Source organism: Xenopus tropicalis, chromosome 8 (assembly GCF_000004195.4).
Source record: "Xenopus tropicalis strain Nigerian chromosome 8, UCB_Xtro_10.0, whole genome shotgun sequence".
Lineage (NCBI taxonomy): Eukaryota > Metazoa > Chordata > Amphibia > Anura > Pipidae > Xenopus > Xenopus tropicalis.
Window position 1 is genome coordinate 106,568,151 of NC_030684.2, and position 16,306 is coordinate 106,584,456.

General features: G+C 37.8%; 1 protein-coding gene across 3 annotated transcripts in view; it reads right to left on the minus strand.

Annotated features, from left to right (window-relative positions):
* rgs6 (regulator of G-protein signaling 6) overlaps positions 1-16,306 on the minus strand; it is a 194,293-nt gene that overhangs the window by 45,557 nt on the left and 132,430 nt on the right. For all 3 annotated transcript variants that reach the window (XM_004917248.4, XM_002936882.5, XM_012969437.3), the window contains exons 4-5: positions 12,885-12,935; positions 10,631-10,737 (exon numbers count right to left, since the gene is read on the minus strand). In XM_004917248.4, coding sequence (XP_004917305.1) covers positions 10,631-10,737; positions 12,885-12,935 — 158 coding nt within the window. The remainder of the gene's footprint in view (positions 1-10,630; positions 10,738-12,884; positions 12,936-16,306) is intronic.

Consider the following 16,306-nt stretch of genomic DNA (forward strand, 5'->3'; position numbering starts at 1 on the left):
AAACCATTCGTAAGGTTGGAACTAGGATTCTGGAATACTTATCAGCCGTAGAGAGAAAGGACACAAGATCAGCGATAGCAAAACATATAATAGAGAAACATGAAAGCAGTAATCATGTGACCTTTCAGATTATTGATAGACCTAGTATAAGTGTTAGGGGAGGTGATATAGATAAGAAACTTTCAGAGAGAGAGGTCTTTTGGATATATCGGTTGAAAACAACAGAGCAATATGGGGGCCTCAATAGAGAATGGGAAGTATCCTGTTTCTACTTTTAATCATGTGACTACACTGCTATTTAATTGATTAATATTTTTGGAAGCAATATGTTTATATGTATACTTTTAATTCAGTATTGTGGTCTGACAATTGGACATATAATCATATACATACAACTTAGAAACAACTTGTAACAATATTTAATACATGTGACTTTTATGATCTATTGTTACTATTATTATTACTACTATTATCATTATTGTTACTTATACAACACCTAAGCTTACCTAAATGATGTGTGTTTTGGAGGGTACAGTTTTTTATAATTGATAAGCACCCCGGGTGGGTGCTCTTCATATGTTTTTATAAGGTTTTCATCACGTCTATGGACATATATGTGCTTGTTTTTCACACTTCAGGGTTAACAGTGAGTTGCCAATTAAGAATGGGTGTGTGTTCTATCTATTTAAACTCAAATGGAGGGTGCCACAATTTGGGCTTCTGAGGAAGTGGTGTTACCACGAAACGCGTTAAGCTAAAGGGGTGAATATGCTCTGACCTGTTTTTAAATGATGAAATAAATTTATGTTTTTATTCCCAAGTTTTTCTGTGCTCCGCTTCTCTATCAATTTTTGCTGAGTTCCTATTGCTAGCTATTTCTGTAATATTTGAATCAGAAAAACGAGATCACGTTAAGTTGCAGAAAACATTTCTTGCAATATGTTCTTTTTATTTTTACAAATTTGAAAGAAACTCTTTCTGAATGATCTTATTTGAGTTTTTACTATTTTTAGGTTTGATAAATATAATATCAATCTTTAAAAATAATATTATTATATTATTATTATATTATATATATAAATTAAATTTATCAGCAATGGGGCAAGTGATGGTGGTTTTAGGCTCTGATATTATAGCATAGTAAAACCCTATCTATGAAACAGCCAAAGGAATTTCCTGATTGCATGCATCTTTTACATCTGGAAACCTTTTTTTCTATATTCAGGTTTTCTATTGATGCTTGACTGAGGGGGTTGGGGGCACCGACGAAGTATAAGGTATGTGCACTCGGGGGAAGGGGGGTTGGGCGGTCAGTGGATGGGGGGTCCCTGGGGTGTATGTGGGCCCTTTAGGTGGCAGCCCTGGCAGGCCTCGCACACCCCAGTCTGATGGTACCAGTAGGAAAGCAAAAGAGCGAGTATAACTCTAAAGCTAAAAGCTGCAGCAAATAAAGATTTTGTGCAAGCAGTAAGCTTAAATGTTCTCTACAAATACTTGTTATACAACACAGACTATTACATCTAACTAATGAACATATAAAGCTTTGATACACCATTTAATATATCTGTGAGGGAACATACTGATTATTAAATGAGTTTACCTGAAGCAAATAAAAGCATGTTAGCAAAACTGGTCATTTCTTATGTCTGGCTGAAAGTTCAGCTGTATCTGTGCTCAGGAATACATTATCCTAATACTGTCCAAGCACAGATAAATATATTATACTAATCAGGCAGTCAACACCATGCTTTTTTAGTGGGAAACAGTTATTTAATTATTTCTACAGTATCTTTAACCCTTAAAGGAGAAGAAAATGTAAAATCACTGTGGGGTGCAAAAATGTTAGGCACCCCTGGTGATTACAGTCACTTATCTGATATCTTGGCAGGTGCTCCTGTTGACAGAGAGCTGCACTGGCCCAGGGTACTTCTGGGAGGTCAAAATGGAGTGACCGTCTTCCTTTTTTACACCAGGTACGCATGCAGAATAAAGCGAAAAGCTCAATTTTTTTATTGCTATGCATCGGCCCAGGGCCATTGAAGATAAAAGAAATGGAAGAAGATGATTACTCTGTGGTGCTTGCTTTGAAGTAAGCCAGGGCAGTTTTCTGCTAAAAGAAGTACCGGTCTTGGGTATCAGGTAAGAGATTAAAATCTCTGAGCTCGGCATGCTTCAATATATGTTCCTGTCATGTTTAGGTCTATACAGATCCTCCCTAGAATGGGCAATATGACACATTTAGAGAAATTATGCCCAAGATGTTGCTGACGATAGCAGAAGAAGCAGTGGTCTAGTGGACACAGAATCTTTACAGTACAGAAGAGATGCAGCCTTTTATATGATTTGGGGATTTTTGTGGATAACAAACATTGTAACACTAGGCAGTGTATGTCAGTGGATAATAAAGCAAATAAAGTACTATCTTGCTCAAAAAAATGGCAACTTGTGAGTTGAAAACATGATTTTGCCTTTTTATAGATCTCTGGTAAGGCCTGACCTTGAAAATGATTACTCTTTACAAGTACATAAGAGGACGTTACAGCCAGATAGCAGGGGATCTTTTCTCATAAAAAAGAACAAACCAAATAAGAGGTCACCCTTTATCAAAGAAAATGTTCCCACACTCATCTCCAAATGCATTATCGAGGTGCACAGTCAAAAAATACATGTTTGGTAAGGACCAGCACTCTCAAATATAAAAACAACAAAATGTCTTTATTTCACATACCACTTGTGTCCAACGTTTTGGTCCACATTAGGACCTTCATCAAGGATAACAAATAGTGACTTTTGCAAATCTTAAATACCCATAATCCCTGTGAAAATGGCTCCAAAATGAGATCAAACAACCAATGAATTCATGCCTCAATAGGGTTTATTTAAATGTGCAAAGCATCAAAGATCTTAAGGTGCATTTCACTCAACTGTTCGATCTATCATGTTGCTACATCAAACATGTTGTAGTTACGTGCATTTCACCAGTCTGTCCACTTGGTGTCGCCCACATAATCATACAAAAAAGTGACAATGCATTCTATCATTTAGCTAAATCCTAGTAACTGTGCATTTTACCATTCTAAGATACCCAATTTTTTATATAATATAAAAACTCTCAATATTAAACGTTATTAAAAACACATTAAACATCAAACATTAAGTAGCACATGATACTCATCAAAAAGCGTTTTTGTAAGAATTATACTCTGATGTAGCATCATGATAGATCGCACAGTCACTTTCTTCAATAGCTATGATTAAGATTAGTGAAACAAATTTGACTATTTGCTTATTTATTAAAGAAAACACTATTAAAAAAAAACTTGCCTGAATAAATGAATTAAAAAAAATCTTGAATACCTCAAATATGAGTTTAAAAGCTAAAAAAAAAAAATTTGAAAAAACTCAAATTGAATAAATAGCTTACATGTTGCTTAGAACAGCTCCTACTGACTTCTACATGACTTTCCAAGCTTTAAGATGCTGAAGTATTACATTTGAGTTTTTTTGCCTAATAATACCTGACAGAAGTTATAATTCGAGTTTGTGGGTTTATATGCAAAAAAACTCAAATAAGGGTAAAAATGTAAATTTGAGGGTAGATAAATCAGCCCCTTTTTATAAAGTTCATATTCAGTTTTCATATTACACATGATTTTTTAAAAATCATGAATACAAAAATAAGTTAGTAAAAGGACTGTTCGGTATTAAAAGAACAATATAAAGATGTTTTCAGATTTTAATTTTCTATGTGTCACACATGGAAACCCTATAACAGTGAATTGCACTGGTCATGCAACGTTGACTCAGGGATTTCCCATCTGCCAAAGTAATGAACTATTTTTCTATTCTCTGTATCTGAAAGCCATTTACTTATTCAGTGCCCTGAAAACCTGTTCTGTCAGAAGCAAAGAGGATCTGAGTAATGGTGACATGGACCTTATGCTTGGTTATCCCCCTTGGTTTTTCCTTCAAGGAAAACCCCCACTGTCAGCAGACCAGTGTGCTAAGTACAAAAACAACACGCAGTGAGTCAGGGTTGCCAGATTTATTTTTCCAAACCAGCCAAAGTCAGTTCTAAAACCAGCCCAAAACTTGCCAAAAGCCACTTTGAAAGTAGGCCAAAAATAGCCCAATACGCGCAATGAAAAACATTTCTAAAAACTAAAAGTGTATAAGAAAAAATATGCCTTTGCAAAGCGTATAATCACTACCCAAGCCCTGTGCCCCCTCTGCAGTTACTGGGATGACTGATGTTTCCCTGCACTCTGTGCCCAGTCCATACAGGTTATAATAGTTTTGCTGCTTCAGGTTCAGCAAAGAGGAACAGAAAAGGGAACGTCTGTGTATAATTGTATGCTGGGTATTGTAGTTTTATATTAATCTTAGCTGCAGGCTAATTGTAAGAGACAAACTACATTACCCAGCATGCACTTGGATAGGCATGTCAGAGGAAAAAAACTTTGGCTAGTTTCCAAACTACAAACCCGCCAAGGCTCCGAAAACTAGACCAAATTTGTACCTTGGCGAGTTTGTACTTGAAAACCCGCCTGGGCTTTAAATTAGTAGCCCATATTGGCAGAAAACCCACCAGCCTTGCAACCCTGAGCTGAATATTTTGTGGTACTGACACTGCTATGTCACTATTGGCTGTATTAAGTCAAGACTAGACTATATATCCATAGACATTTATGGACATAGTATATTGTACTGTACTGTACTTTGTCCATCTTCTGGTTTTAGATTTCTTACATTGGAGTAAAAATGGGAAAAAAATCAACCTATGACCCTTATTTCTGTATGATGACTCCAAGTATGCTTCAGTGGTGGGCTGGGTTTCCTAGGGCCTACCAGAAACAGTTAAAACATTTTTTTTTTTTAATTATTATTTATTAATACATATTTATATATAACACACACATACTGTAGTTTGAAAGCAGGTCTGTACTAACAAATAAAATGTGCCTTGAGAGCATATGAGGATAATGTACCTCTGCCAGGGCCCCTTTGCGGCATGCAAATGTACAGCCATTTACTGGACTTAGTTTCCTGGGTAATCCAGATGTCATCCTTTAATAACTGTATTTTAACACCGGAAGTATAAAAGTAAACCACTACAGTGTACTGTAATACCCGAGAGAGCTGTGAGTGTAACATAACTATTACCTATCTGCTTAAATGTTTTTTGACACCCGTTTCTGTGTTTTCTCCTTGCTATCTGCTTGCAATGTTACATATTTGACTTGCACATTTCGCCTTGAAGTGCATTGCTATCTGCAAATAGATAAAACAAATCATGTTGTAGATTTCCAAAATTCAGATTTCGAGAATTCAGAGCCGCTCCCTTTGATATTTTGTGTGAGCTATAAATTTCCTGATAATCAGAAAACTGTTTAATGGGGCAAAACACCTATCAAGGCTGTCACATTGAAATCTATTCTGTGATATAGTGTGGTACTGAAAACAGTATCTGCCTGTCACTTTCTCTTTTCTGTGCTGCTACTTTTGGAACTGTGTAGCAGAAGCCAGTTTATCTCCAACCAAGGCTCCAGTACCAACAATGCCTTGTCTGTTTTGTGATAAACAGAGTTTTGAAGAACCATTCAAGGCATTATGGGAATTGCAGTCTTTCCTGTAGGAGAGCAGACTTCTACTAATCAACATTACTAATCAACATTTTTTTTTCAGTTTTGGGGTAGAATTCCTATTTAAGGGGATTCTGTTATGATTTTTATGGTATAGTTTTTGCAAATAATTAATTCTACTATTTCAAATTATATTCTTGAACCAATAAACTTTTTTAGCTGTGTGCAGGCAGCCATCTCAGTGCATTGTACCTGATCCTGTGCTTTCAGAAAGAGACAGCATTTCACAATGCAACTGTTTTCTTCTACTCAATGTAACTGGAGAAGTCATGGCCAGACCTGGATGTTTTAATACTAAGTGCTATTCCCATATCCACCACTAGGTGGGACATGGGAGCATTTTTAGTAATATAGGTATCAAGGATCTGCTGTCTTATCACCTGCCCATTGTTATGCTGATCGGCTAATGGGGGGGAAGCGGGGGTGATATCACTCCAACTTGCAACGCTGCATTAAAGAGTTACTGAAGTTTATCAGAGCACAAGTCACATGGCTGAGGGAACTTGGGAAACTAAGATTATGTCCAGCCCTATAACATTTCTAAACTAGATATAAAAAATGATGTTTGCTCTTTTGAAAAATGGTTTTAATGCAGGATTCTGTTGGAGAAGTTCTATTAACTGATGAATTTTGTAGAAAACATGTTTTCCTATGGCCGAATCCTTTTAATCAATAAAAAAAGAACAAATATTGGGTTAAAATATGATAAAATGCAAGTTAATGCAAAATAAAACATTTGTGTATCATCACCCTAGTTATATGATAATCAGACTTTTTTTTTTCCATTGTCTGCATTCTGTTTAAATTCAATGAAAAGTAACCCATTAAATGCAGATTTGGGTTAGTTCTCCACCAAATCTTAAACATAGTTCTCCCATAACTATATTTCACACCCGAGGTTACATGGTCCCTGCCATAGATAACTTTGTACCATTTTGGCCTATTGTACCAAAATGTATTATCCTCATTAGGATTTGGATTTATACTGAATTATAACAAAAAAAATGTTTAGACCTGTAACAGAGGGCACTGGTTTAATTTATAAAAAAAAAAATTCTAATATATTTGTATTCATTCTGTTTTTAGGGACAGAAGATATGATATAGTACATGACCGTATATGTATTTTTATTTGTTCTTAGAAAATTGTAAAGCCATTTTCTTCCATGTAGAAAAATGATGTTATAATAATATTTGGAACTATATTTTGCTATATGTGTGACATGCGCAGAGCCAGTCACTATTGATTTGAATACACTGCTTTAGTGCAAGGTCTCCAGATGCTCAGAGTAACCTTCTATGAGCATAAATAAATAAAGAAGTATACAAATATACATTCTTAGAAGGTTGAAAAGAGCCTCGATGCCATGGTGGGCCAGTCGTAAACCTATTGAGCCAAATGCTGCCCTTGCCTGACCCCTGCTTACTTCCAGTCTAATTAGATGACATTTCACAGTAGAACGCTTGAATATTAATGTGGGACATGCACTGTAGAGAAAAACATATTAGAAGCCAATGCGCACAACTATAAACTATTTATAGAAATGTGAAAAGCCCAGAAAGAAAGAGAATAGAAGGGAGTTAATAACTAGAACGCAGTTCTGTATAAAGGATTATTTTGATTCACAAATCACAAAGTAATTTTCTTCCATAATCCTCATTCTTGCAGTCAGTGCCGTTTGCCAGTGTACAAGTGTTTTTATTTACAGATGAGGTTATAAAGTAAATATAGGAACAGAATATGCCCTGAAGATCTTGCAAGCTAATAAGGAATAAGAAATCTGACTGTGAAACAGTTTTTGCAAAGTCCTTATGCTGAAATGCTAGGGATGGGGGGGATGAGCTCGCTGTGCATAATTGCATTAGTGCGCCTGTCTGGGTAAGTGGGCTGCAAGGCAGAATGTGGCACAGAATTTAAGAAAGCAAAGTCAATTTTACGTCTGCTGGTTGTACAAAAAAGAAAGGATGGCGCAAGTATTCTGACTGAGTTAGGTTATAGTAACGTTTATGTGTATGGAAAATGTACACATGAAAGAAGTGAAATATTCCTTGCAGCCTTCGCATTATGCAAACCCTTATCAAAGTGCTCAAAGTGTTTAAACACTGATGGCACAAAGAACCTTTTGTGAATAAATTCTTTGCAACATGGGAGACACATATCCAATTAAAACACGCATTATCAATTCACAGCAATTTCACATTCCAAAAATATTTTTACCTACAGTTCACTTATTCTCAATTATTTAAAATGTGTTGGCCACTGCCATATCATATAGTGTGCATTCTGCAGGTTGTTTGGTACAGTGGGAGCACAAAAGGATATTTTATCATTTGTACATTTTTTCTGCATTACACGGGTTTTGATGTCACCACAGTGATGTTTTTTCCACTATTTACCATTAGGCTTTATAACTCATCATCTTTTGCAACAGCAAAATCTTTAGCAAAACCTTTAGCTTTCTATCACCACCAGTGACCCCCCCCAGGTCATTCTTTCAAGGGGCTGCTGTTCATGAAGCACACCAGGGAGCACATTATACCCTGTACTGCCATCTGTGGCCCTACGTGACAGAGTACCCACTGAAGTAAATACCTTCCTTCACTACCTACTTGTTGGGGCTCTTGCCCATCTTGTAAGCCTCTATTATTGCTGCAATGAGTTATTACTATTGCTCAAAAATGTGTTTTGCTTTTTTATTTCTTTTTATTAAAAAAATATATAGAGATATAAAATTTTTAACCATTTTAGGGTTATAAGCGGCTTAAGAGTAGGTTTTACTTTTACCCTTGCTCTAGAGCAGGGGTGGGCAAACTTTTTGGCTCACGGGCCACATTTACTTACCCCCGGGCCAGACCGGGCCAGGGCGGGCAGGGCCAGGCCAGCGTTACGCCCCCTTAGTCTGTTTAATTCTGGCCCGCCAATGACACCAAGTCTCGCGTAGTTTGCCCACCCCTGCTCTAGAGTGTACTAAATGCGGTCTTCAATTTTACTGCTTTGTACTATATGATTCAACATATAAAAACAACTATTTGTTATTTAAAGATAATATATATATAATAATAAACAAAATGTGTATTCAAATCATTCCCTATTGAATACAGTTATATATTGCAGTTATATATATATATATTTTTTTTACAATAGTTTGGTTTTACTCAATGTATTTGAACCTAATTCTATGGGGCTTTTGTAAACAGCTTTTTAATTTATTTTATATTCCTAATTTACTTTATATTGTTAATTTATTTACCTGTTCTTTTCTTATAAATTCTGCCTATTTAATACTGACATTGACATTAATATTTTCGCAAAAATAATTTGCTTCTCTGTCCCAAAGGCAAACAAGCAACATTTTCTTAAAAGAAAATAATTTTTTTAGCAATGAGAAAAAGAAAGATAAACCCACTAGTTTCAAACGATAATAATGTTAATATTTTTAAATAAGCATTTTTTTCAATATTAGTAATGCTATGAATTTAACTGCTATGTACTGCTATGAATTTTTAGAACTCAGAATTTTTAAATGTGTAATGCTTGATGTAAATGAGGTTAAATGTAGCCTTTAGAAGCAGGCTTGCCTTTCCCCATGCATTTGAGATCTTTAGCATACGTGCAAGCGCTCTTTCTTTAATTCGTAATGTAAGAAGACCTGGCGGCAAAGTTGAAGGCATACATAAATGGTTCTGTCATTAGGAAAGGGCATGGGGTTCAATATATATTAGTGTTTGGGAAAAACAAATAATTTCCTATGGTTGCCATGATAGTGACATCTGCACCCGATTTAAGATGCAAGTGGCCTGATGCTGGGTGCAAAGGGATCCCTGGAGCTACCCCCTGGTCAGGAGTTGGTAGTAGCCCCAGGGTTCCCCTGCATCAAGAAGGCAAGGTGTCACAAGCCTAATGATGTGTTAACAAAGACAAGTCTAAAACACAATGACTTGTGCTTTACATGAGGCCAAATTATAAGGCCATGTTATCATGCCTATACAGTCAGCTAAAATCTTATGAAAAAAGGTAGTATGTAACCTGGAAGGGGTATGGTATAATAAAAATATAAATATGCCTCTAGAATATGCCTCTAGAAGAGAAACAAAAACACTATACAGAAGAGCTCACCAGACAAATCAGCGAAGTTGTTCAACAAAGCTCTACCACTGCAGTATAATATCTGTATGCTCTTACAGTACCATGGAAAATGAAATACATTACATTACATATTGTTATAATTGAATGATCCACGCCAATTTGTTAAGGCATGAATAATTTTCCATCTGAATAATGGATGTGGACTACCCTCTACTGCTGTGGTCTACTGGATACCAGCTCAAGTCCTGTCAATGTCAGTAAAATATAGTAACATTTTAAGGGGCTGTCCACCCAAAAATAGATTTTTTTTCCCAAAATGATAGAAATCTAATATATAATATAAATGTCACAATACAGGGCTGATTAGTGAATAATGCAAATTGTTAGTACATGGCAGCTCTGGAACCAGTGTAATTAGCATCATAATTGAATAATTAGCCCTATATATGACAGACTCATTTTCTGCTTGTTAATTTGTGATGACCCCTAAGCTTAGCTTCTTAGCATCTGTCCAGAGCACTCTGAGCATGTGCGTGTCACTGACACTATTAAGTAAATCCCAATCCTGTGATGATGGCATTTCTAGCCAGCGCCGGATTTCAAATCCGGGCGCCGCTAGGCCAACCCCCATTCGCACCCCGCCTACCGCGCATGCGCAAACAAACCCACCTCCCCCGTGTTGCGCTGACGCAATCGTGCATGCGCGGGCATTTAAACTCCCATACGGAGCAGTGGGGAGAAGTCCCCATTGCTCCGTATGGGAGCGAAATGTTACAATATTGTTGCGGCGGGGCGGCATGCTGCCCCTAAATTTCTGCCGCCCTAGGCAGTTTCTAGCCATATTCGATGTTAAATTGTAGGGTAACAACTGGTTTTACCATACTGCGTTCATTGTCACGTACCTGAAAACGATAAAAGGTGCCATCATCCTTCAGTGTGAGAACATGATCTGATATGGGGAAGATATAACCCTGGGCTGCTATAAGGCTTCCTAAATGTATTGCTTCCGCTGAAAAGAGAGAGAAAAAAAGATAAACGATTAGCACATCATGCAGCAGAGCAAGAAATAGAGCAGCAGATTTACTACATTGCACCTAGCACAGGCAGGAGGAATGTCACTAAGGGCATTCTATAGCATTTCCCATCATGTACATCTGAATTGTGCTACTGTCTTCTGAAATGGGATTATGCAATGGCACATACTGCTAGCAAAGTATTCAAATGGATCACTTTATATAAACAGTGTTTCCCATAAGGGCTGTTTTATGTGATTTACACACACCTCCACTGTTTGGTGGTATAGAATGCATATAATGTATTAAAGGAGACTTAAAGCACCAACCTAGCCATTCAACGTCTATATAGCAGCAATGATTCAGGCCTTCAAAGTTGCCCACAGCAGCTCCCCATCTTGGTTTCTGTAAGGCCATCTTTGAGTGCCTGTGACATTGCACATGCTCAGTGGGCTCTGGGCAGCTGCTGAGAAGCTAAGCTTAGGGGTCATCAACCACATCATCAACCTGAAAATTAGATTTGCCTGTCACAGAAACTAATGCAGCAAGGATTGTTTTCTGAGCTGCCAGGCATTGAGAATTTGTATTATTTACTAATCAGTCTTATATCCTGATAGTTATATTGTACATATACTGTATATTGTGAGTGGGGAGCTACTGGGGCATCTTTGGGGGCACAGATCTTCCCTGCTAAAGGGCTGTGGTTGCTTTGGGCTGGTACAGGAGCTCAATATATATTTGGTTTGTATTATGTGGAATGTAGATATCTTCCATGTTCAGAAGGCTTTTCATTTTCATTTCTTGTATGGATGGTGAAAAATGAATCAAGGTTAGGATGAGATGCCAAAATGCCCTTTTCACTCTAACCTTGAACGGGTTTTTATTCATTGAGTTTAAGTGACACTAAACACTTTCCTTGGATTTGATTATATGCTATAGAATGGGTGACAATTTGCGTATTTTGGAATCAGTGCAATTGGGCATAAGAAGTGTTTTCTCTCCATGTTCCATATCAATTTTCTGGTGGAATACACAGACATTGTCAGAACCAAGAAAAGTAAATCAAATATCTATTTTGGGCACAGAGGGCTGATACGTTTCTAGCAAATAAAAAAGGCAGACTTAACATAGTTTCACATTAACCAGGTCTGGCACTAAGAGCAATAGACATAGGTTGTTCATGAATGCAATAGGAGGCTTTCACTACAAAAACAAATACATTCCGGTATATACAATGTGAGGTACCAAATTGTGACCTGATAAGAGATTTTACTTGTCCATACACCTCGGTCCTAGGCAATACATAATGCTATTACAATCCACTCGGAGACTGCAGATCATTTAAATGTTCTAACATAGGCAGGGATAAAATCATCAAAACAATTTGTAGATGGGCATAGTAAATATATTCCCTTTCTGTGCCCAATCAAAATGATGACATGTTATAGTCATGTATAGTTAGTTATATAGATATGCATAGAAATGGCTAAAAAGCAGGTTATTGCTCATTTGGGTCTTATCAGTGTCTCTTCTAGTTATTAATTAGACCCTGGAATGTTGATATACGGCTAGAAACAAATACAAAGAGGCTCATTTATCACAGTGGAGCAGAGTGCACCCATCTATTTCTGTGCTGCACCTGATTAGGTTTAGTGATTAACACTGTAAATGCTGGAGTCAGCATACCTACCAATCAGCAACTATAGGGCTTTCAGCACAAGTGGGCAAATTTAACCCTCCTGAATAAGAATTAGACTGCTGTGCTGCTTCTGAATACTGATGAAAGGTTACAATGCCACCCAGAATATTAAATGAACTAACTGGATAAGAATCCCTTGACCAAAGTGAGTCTCTTTCAAAAGGTGCATATGGGGGATTTTGCTAATTATCCCAGATACTGAACATGTGCCTGGATTCACACTGTAGCTATTGCCCCATCCCAAATCCACTGATCAGTGGGTTCCCAAAGGCCATGGCAAATAAGATCTGCCTTGCAATTACTGTTTCTAAAGGGAATATATTCATAATAAAGCAATAAAATCTACTTAAATATATTAAAAATTATAATAAATATAGCCCATTAGGATATAGTACAGAATACACAACATTTAATTTCCAACTGCATTCTAATAAACATGCTTACCTGGGTCTTCGATGTTGAGATTCTTAACCAGCCACTGTACAATATCGGCACCTGGCAAGACAAAAGAGTGGGGTTGGTGAGCTTTTAGCTCAGTGATAACTATTGTTATTTAGAAGAAAATGCTCACATGTTCCAAAAAGGGTAAATTATATATATACTGTACATTTCTGCACATATGGAAACTGAGAGATGCTTTGTTCAAAAGTTACTGTTTGGTAAATCCACGGCAGGTTCTACCATGATAAATTAGGCACTGGGGCACAGTTTATTAGAGTCCATGTACAATATTTCAGTTTACACCATCAAAGCAAGCTGTATGGCAATTTAACAGGAAGAATTGGTACCCAGATACAGGCTGGCCAATAAATAAAAACAATGCTTTGCAGTCTACAAATGAGGAATTTTCACTGAGGGGTATAATGAGGTACTAAATCACTTAAATATTTTCACAATTAGGGTTCCGAAGCTAAATAAAGTAGCAACTATTATTTAAAAATGCACTGGGGCAACAATACAAAATACTAGAAGCACAAAACTAAAGGCCCTTCTAGCAAGAATGTATGATGTAAAGAGGTGAGAAATCAGGCATGGAAAAAGAGGTTTATTTACTCGCACATTCAGAAGTGCACATTCATGCATAGGGCACACAGTGGCTTTTTTCAGCAGCATTGGACAGGCCTAATGGGATACTAGAATTTTTCACAGTGGGTACTTTGGCCTTTCTGAAGCATAAAGCATTAACCCTTTTCAACCATTTCCAGGTTCTGCTTGTGTTTCATTTATTCCCAGCAGTGAAACATAAGAAAGACTTAGTTTAGTAGTCTGTGACGGGTCAGGGAAATGACGGAGGCTTACTCAATTGCCACAGATAAGCAGGAAAATCCAGTAATGCTGTTATATAGTACTAGCAGTAGGAGAGGAGTTTCTCAGAAAGAATTTATAAATGTGTGTAAATGGAAGCCCTTAGTGTCCCAATCTGACACTTTTTCAGTATATAGCCAGCGGGGTGGTAAATTTTCCAGTATGTTGGGTGACTTATCCAGCTGTCTGAGAGTCACCACTTCTACACACCACACAAATTCTGACCTACACTTCTACAGTACAGGTTGCTAGAGAGAAGGTGGCACCTGAGGCTCAAGGTCAGCAGGGAATCACAGCTTGGAGTAGCCCCCTTCATCGCTCTGTGCACCCCCCATGTAAGTTACCAGGAAATGTCATATCTGGTACTGATGCTAAATTTGCCCTTCTCAGTTAAATATCTAATGATACTAATAGCCTGGTTGCTTCAAGTTACTATATTTCTGCAGTTCTGTATCTATGTTACTAAAAGCAAGAAAAATGAAGAGAAGAACAACCGATTTTTAACTTTCTACTTTTAGCACTCTGGCATTACCATACACAAGCTCTGGTTTTAAGAGGCATGGGACTGTAGTTATACAAAGTGCAACCCTTGTTCAGAGTTATTTAGCTCCCATAAATGTGCTCCAACCATTAACTTAAACTAGCTTTCAGTATGTCATCGCTTTATGAATAAAGGACAATAATAATAAAAGTGCTGGTAGGGTTATGAATTATTTCTTTCCTTGTTGTCCTGCTCTTTCTTGCTCCCTGCAGTATAGTGATATGCTACGTGCATTGGTTTTACAGGGTATTGTGTCACAGACCATGGGCATTATCAGCATAGGAACTGTCAGACAAGCATTCTGGCCAATAAATCTTTGAATAGGCTTCCTATGTGCAAAGTACCTAAAAGCTCAGGCGCAAAAAGGAAAATGCACTAAGTATTACTGAATATTTCATGTAAACAGGGACATACCTAGATACAGACCTTTCACAATGAACCAGGGAAAAAGCTTTAGCTCTGCAATTCCATAACATGGGAATCCAGACACAGGGCAAGGCTACAGCGTAATTAATTATTTATCCAGGAATAAAACTCACACCAATATGAACAAGGAAACACCAGAGAAAGAGAAGGCTGGTATCCCAGGCTGGTTAAGAGGGCAACTTGCCAAGTGCTTTCCAAAATCCAATCTGACCTAGCCAGATGGTACAATATCTTCTGGGGTTATAGAAGATAAGCCAGATATAATTCAAAATCTTTTCACGTTCATGTAATATGTTGTCCCAGTCATCAACACCTGCATCTTCTATAACAGTGCTGTCCAGCTTCTGTGGCCAGAAATTTTCTGGCTTACATGGTGGAAGAACTGTCAATGAACAGAAGAAAGGGGCCTCAAGGAACATTGAAAATCCACAGGGCCACAAATGGAAGTAAAAATCTTGTTATCTTTCTGGGCCACGTCCTCCCTAACCCTCGCAGAGCCTCCCTAACCCCCTGCCCGACGTCCTCCCCTGAGTGCGCTTAAGTTTCATGCGTCAAGGGAAGCACCGACATGGGCCGGGTCTGGGCCAGCAGGGCCCACAGGGTTTTTTCCCGGTGTCCCAGCAGCCCAGTCCAACCCTGACTAAACGTAACACGGACAGGTGGGGGGCCACATGGGGGGGGGGGTTCATGGGCCGCAGCCGCCAGTTTGACAGCACTGCTCTATAATATCTGTGACTCATAACCATGCAGAGAAGCGCATTGGCCTGATTTTCCTTTTGTGTCCACACAGGCCCAGCTACTCTGCTGCAAAACCTTTAACACAAACTAAAACTATGGCATACATCACAACACAAACGACATATATTCATGTTGGGGCACAGCTAATTACACAAATCAAGCTAGGATAGTCGGACTAATTCACATACAGACATGGAACATTTCTCCAGGCTCTGCAGTTTCTGTGTGACTCGAACTCATTGCAGAACGCTTTATAGGTTTGTGTGACCTGAAGGTGGAGCTGTTGCTCATCTGGAGAGGACTGGACCCAACAATAAAGATTCTACCGTGGGTTTAGTGAAAGGCAAAATATAATATTACAGTTAACCCAACCAGCAGTCAACACCTCCCTATTGATTTATACATTTTCTAAATAAATTATTAGCTCTACTAATACAATGTAACTGTATAGCGACAAGATTTAAAACTGATAATGATACATTTTCTTCCCATTAGCAGGCAAGTTGAGCACGCGATGGTGGATGTAAATGACAGCCCAGACATCAGACAGGTTTTTGCTATTCACATACAGCCGCCCAAAATAACAGATGCCATAATGGATGGGACTGCCTCGGGCTCTTTTGCAATTTCATTTCTACACTTACAATTTTATAAGTATTCTGTGCATACAGGAATGAAGCTTTCCCTCAGCAGGAAGGTATTTAGAATACATAGAATATAATATGTTCATGTGTGTTATTGTGCTTGCGTGTTGTGTTTGTCATTTCATTAGACAAACTGGAGACAGAGAGCTGAAGCAAGTATCAATATATATGCCCAGAAATATTGGAAATTTTGGAAAGTGCCATAAACATAC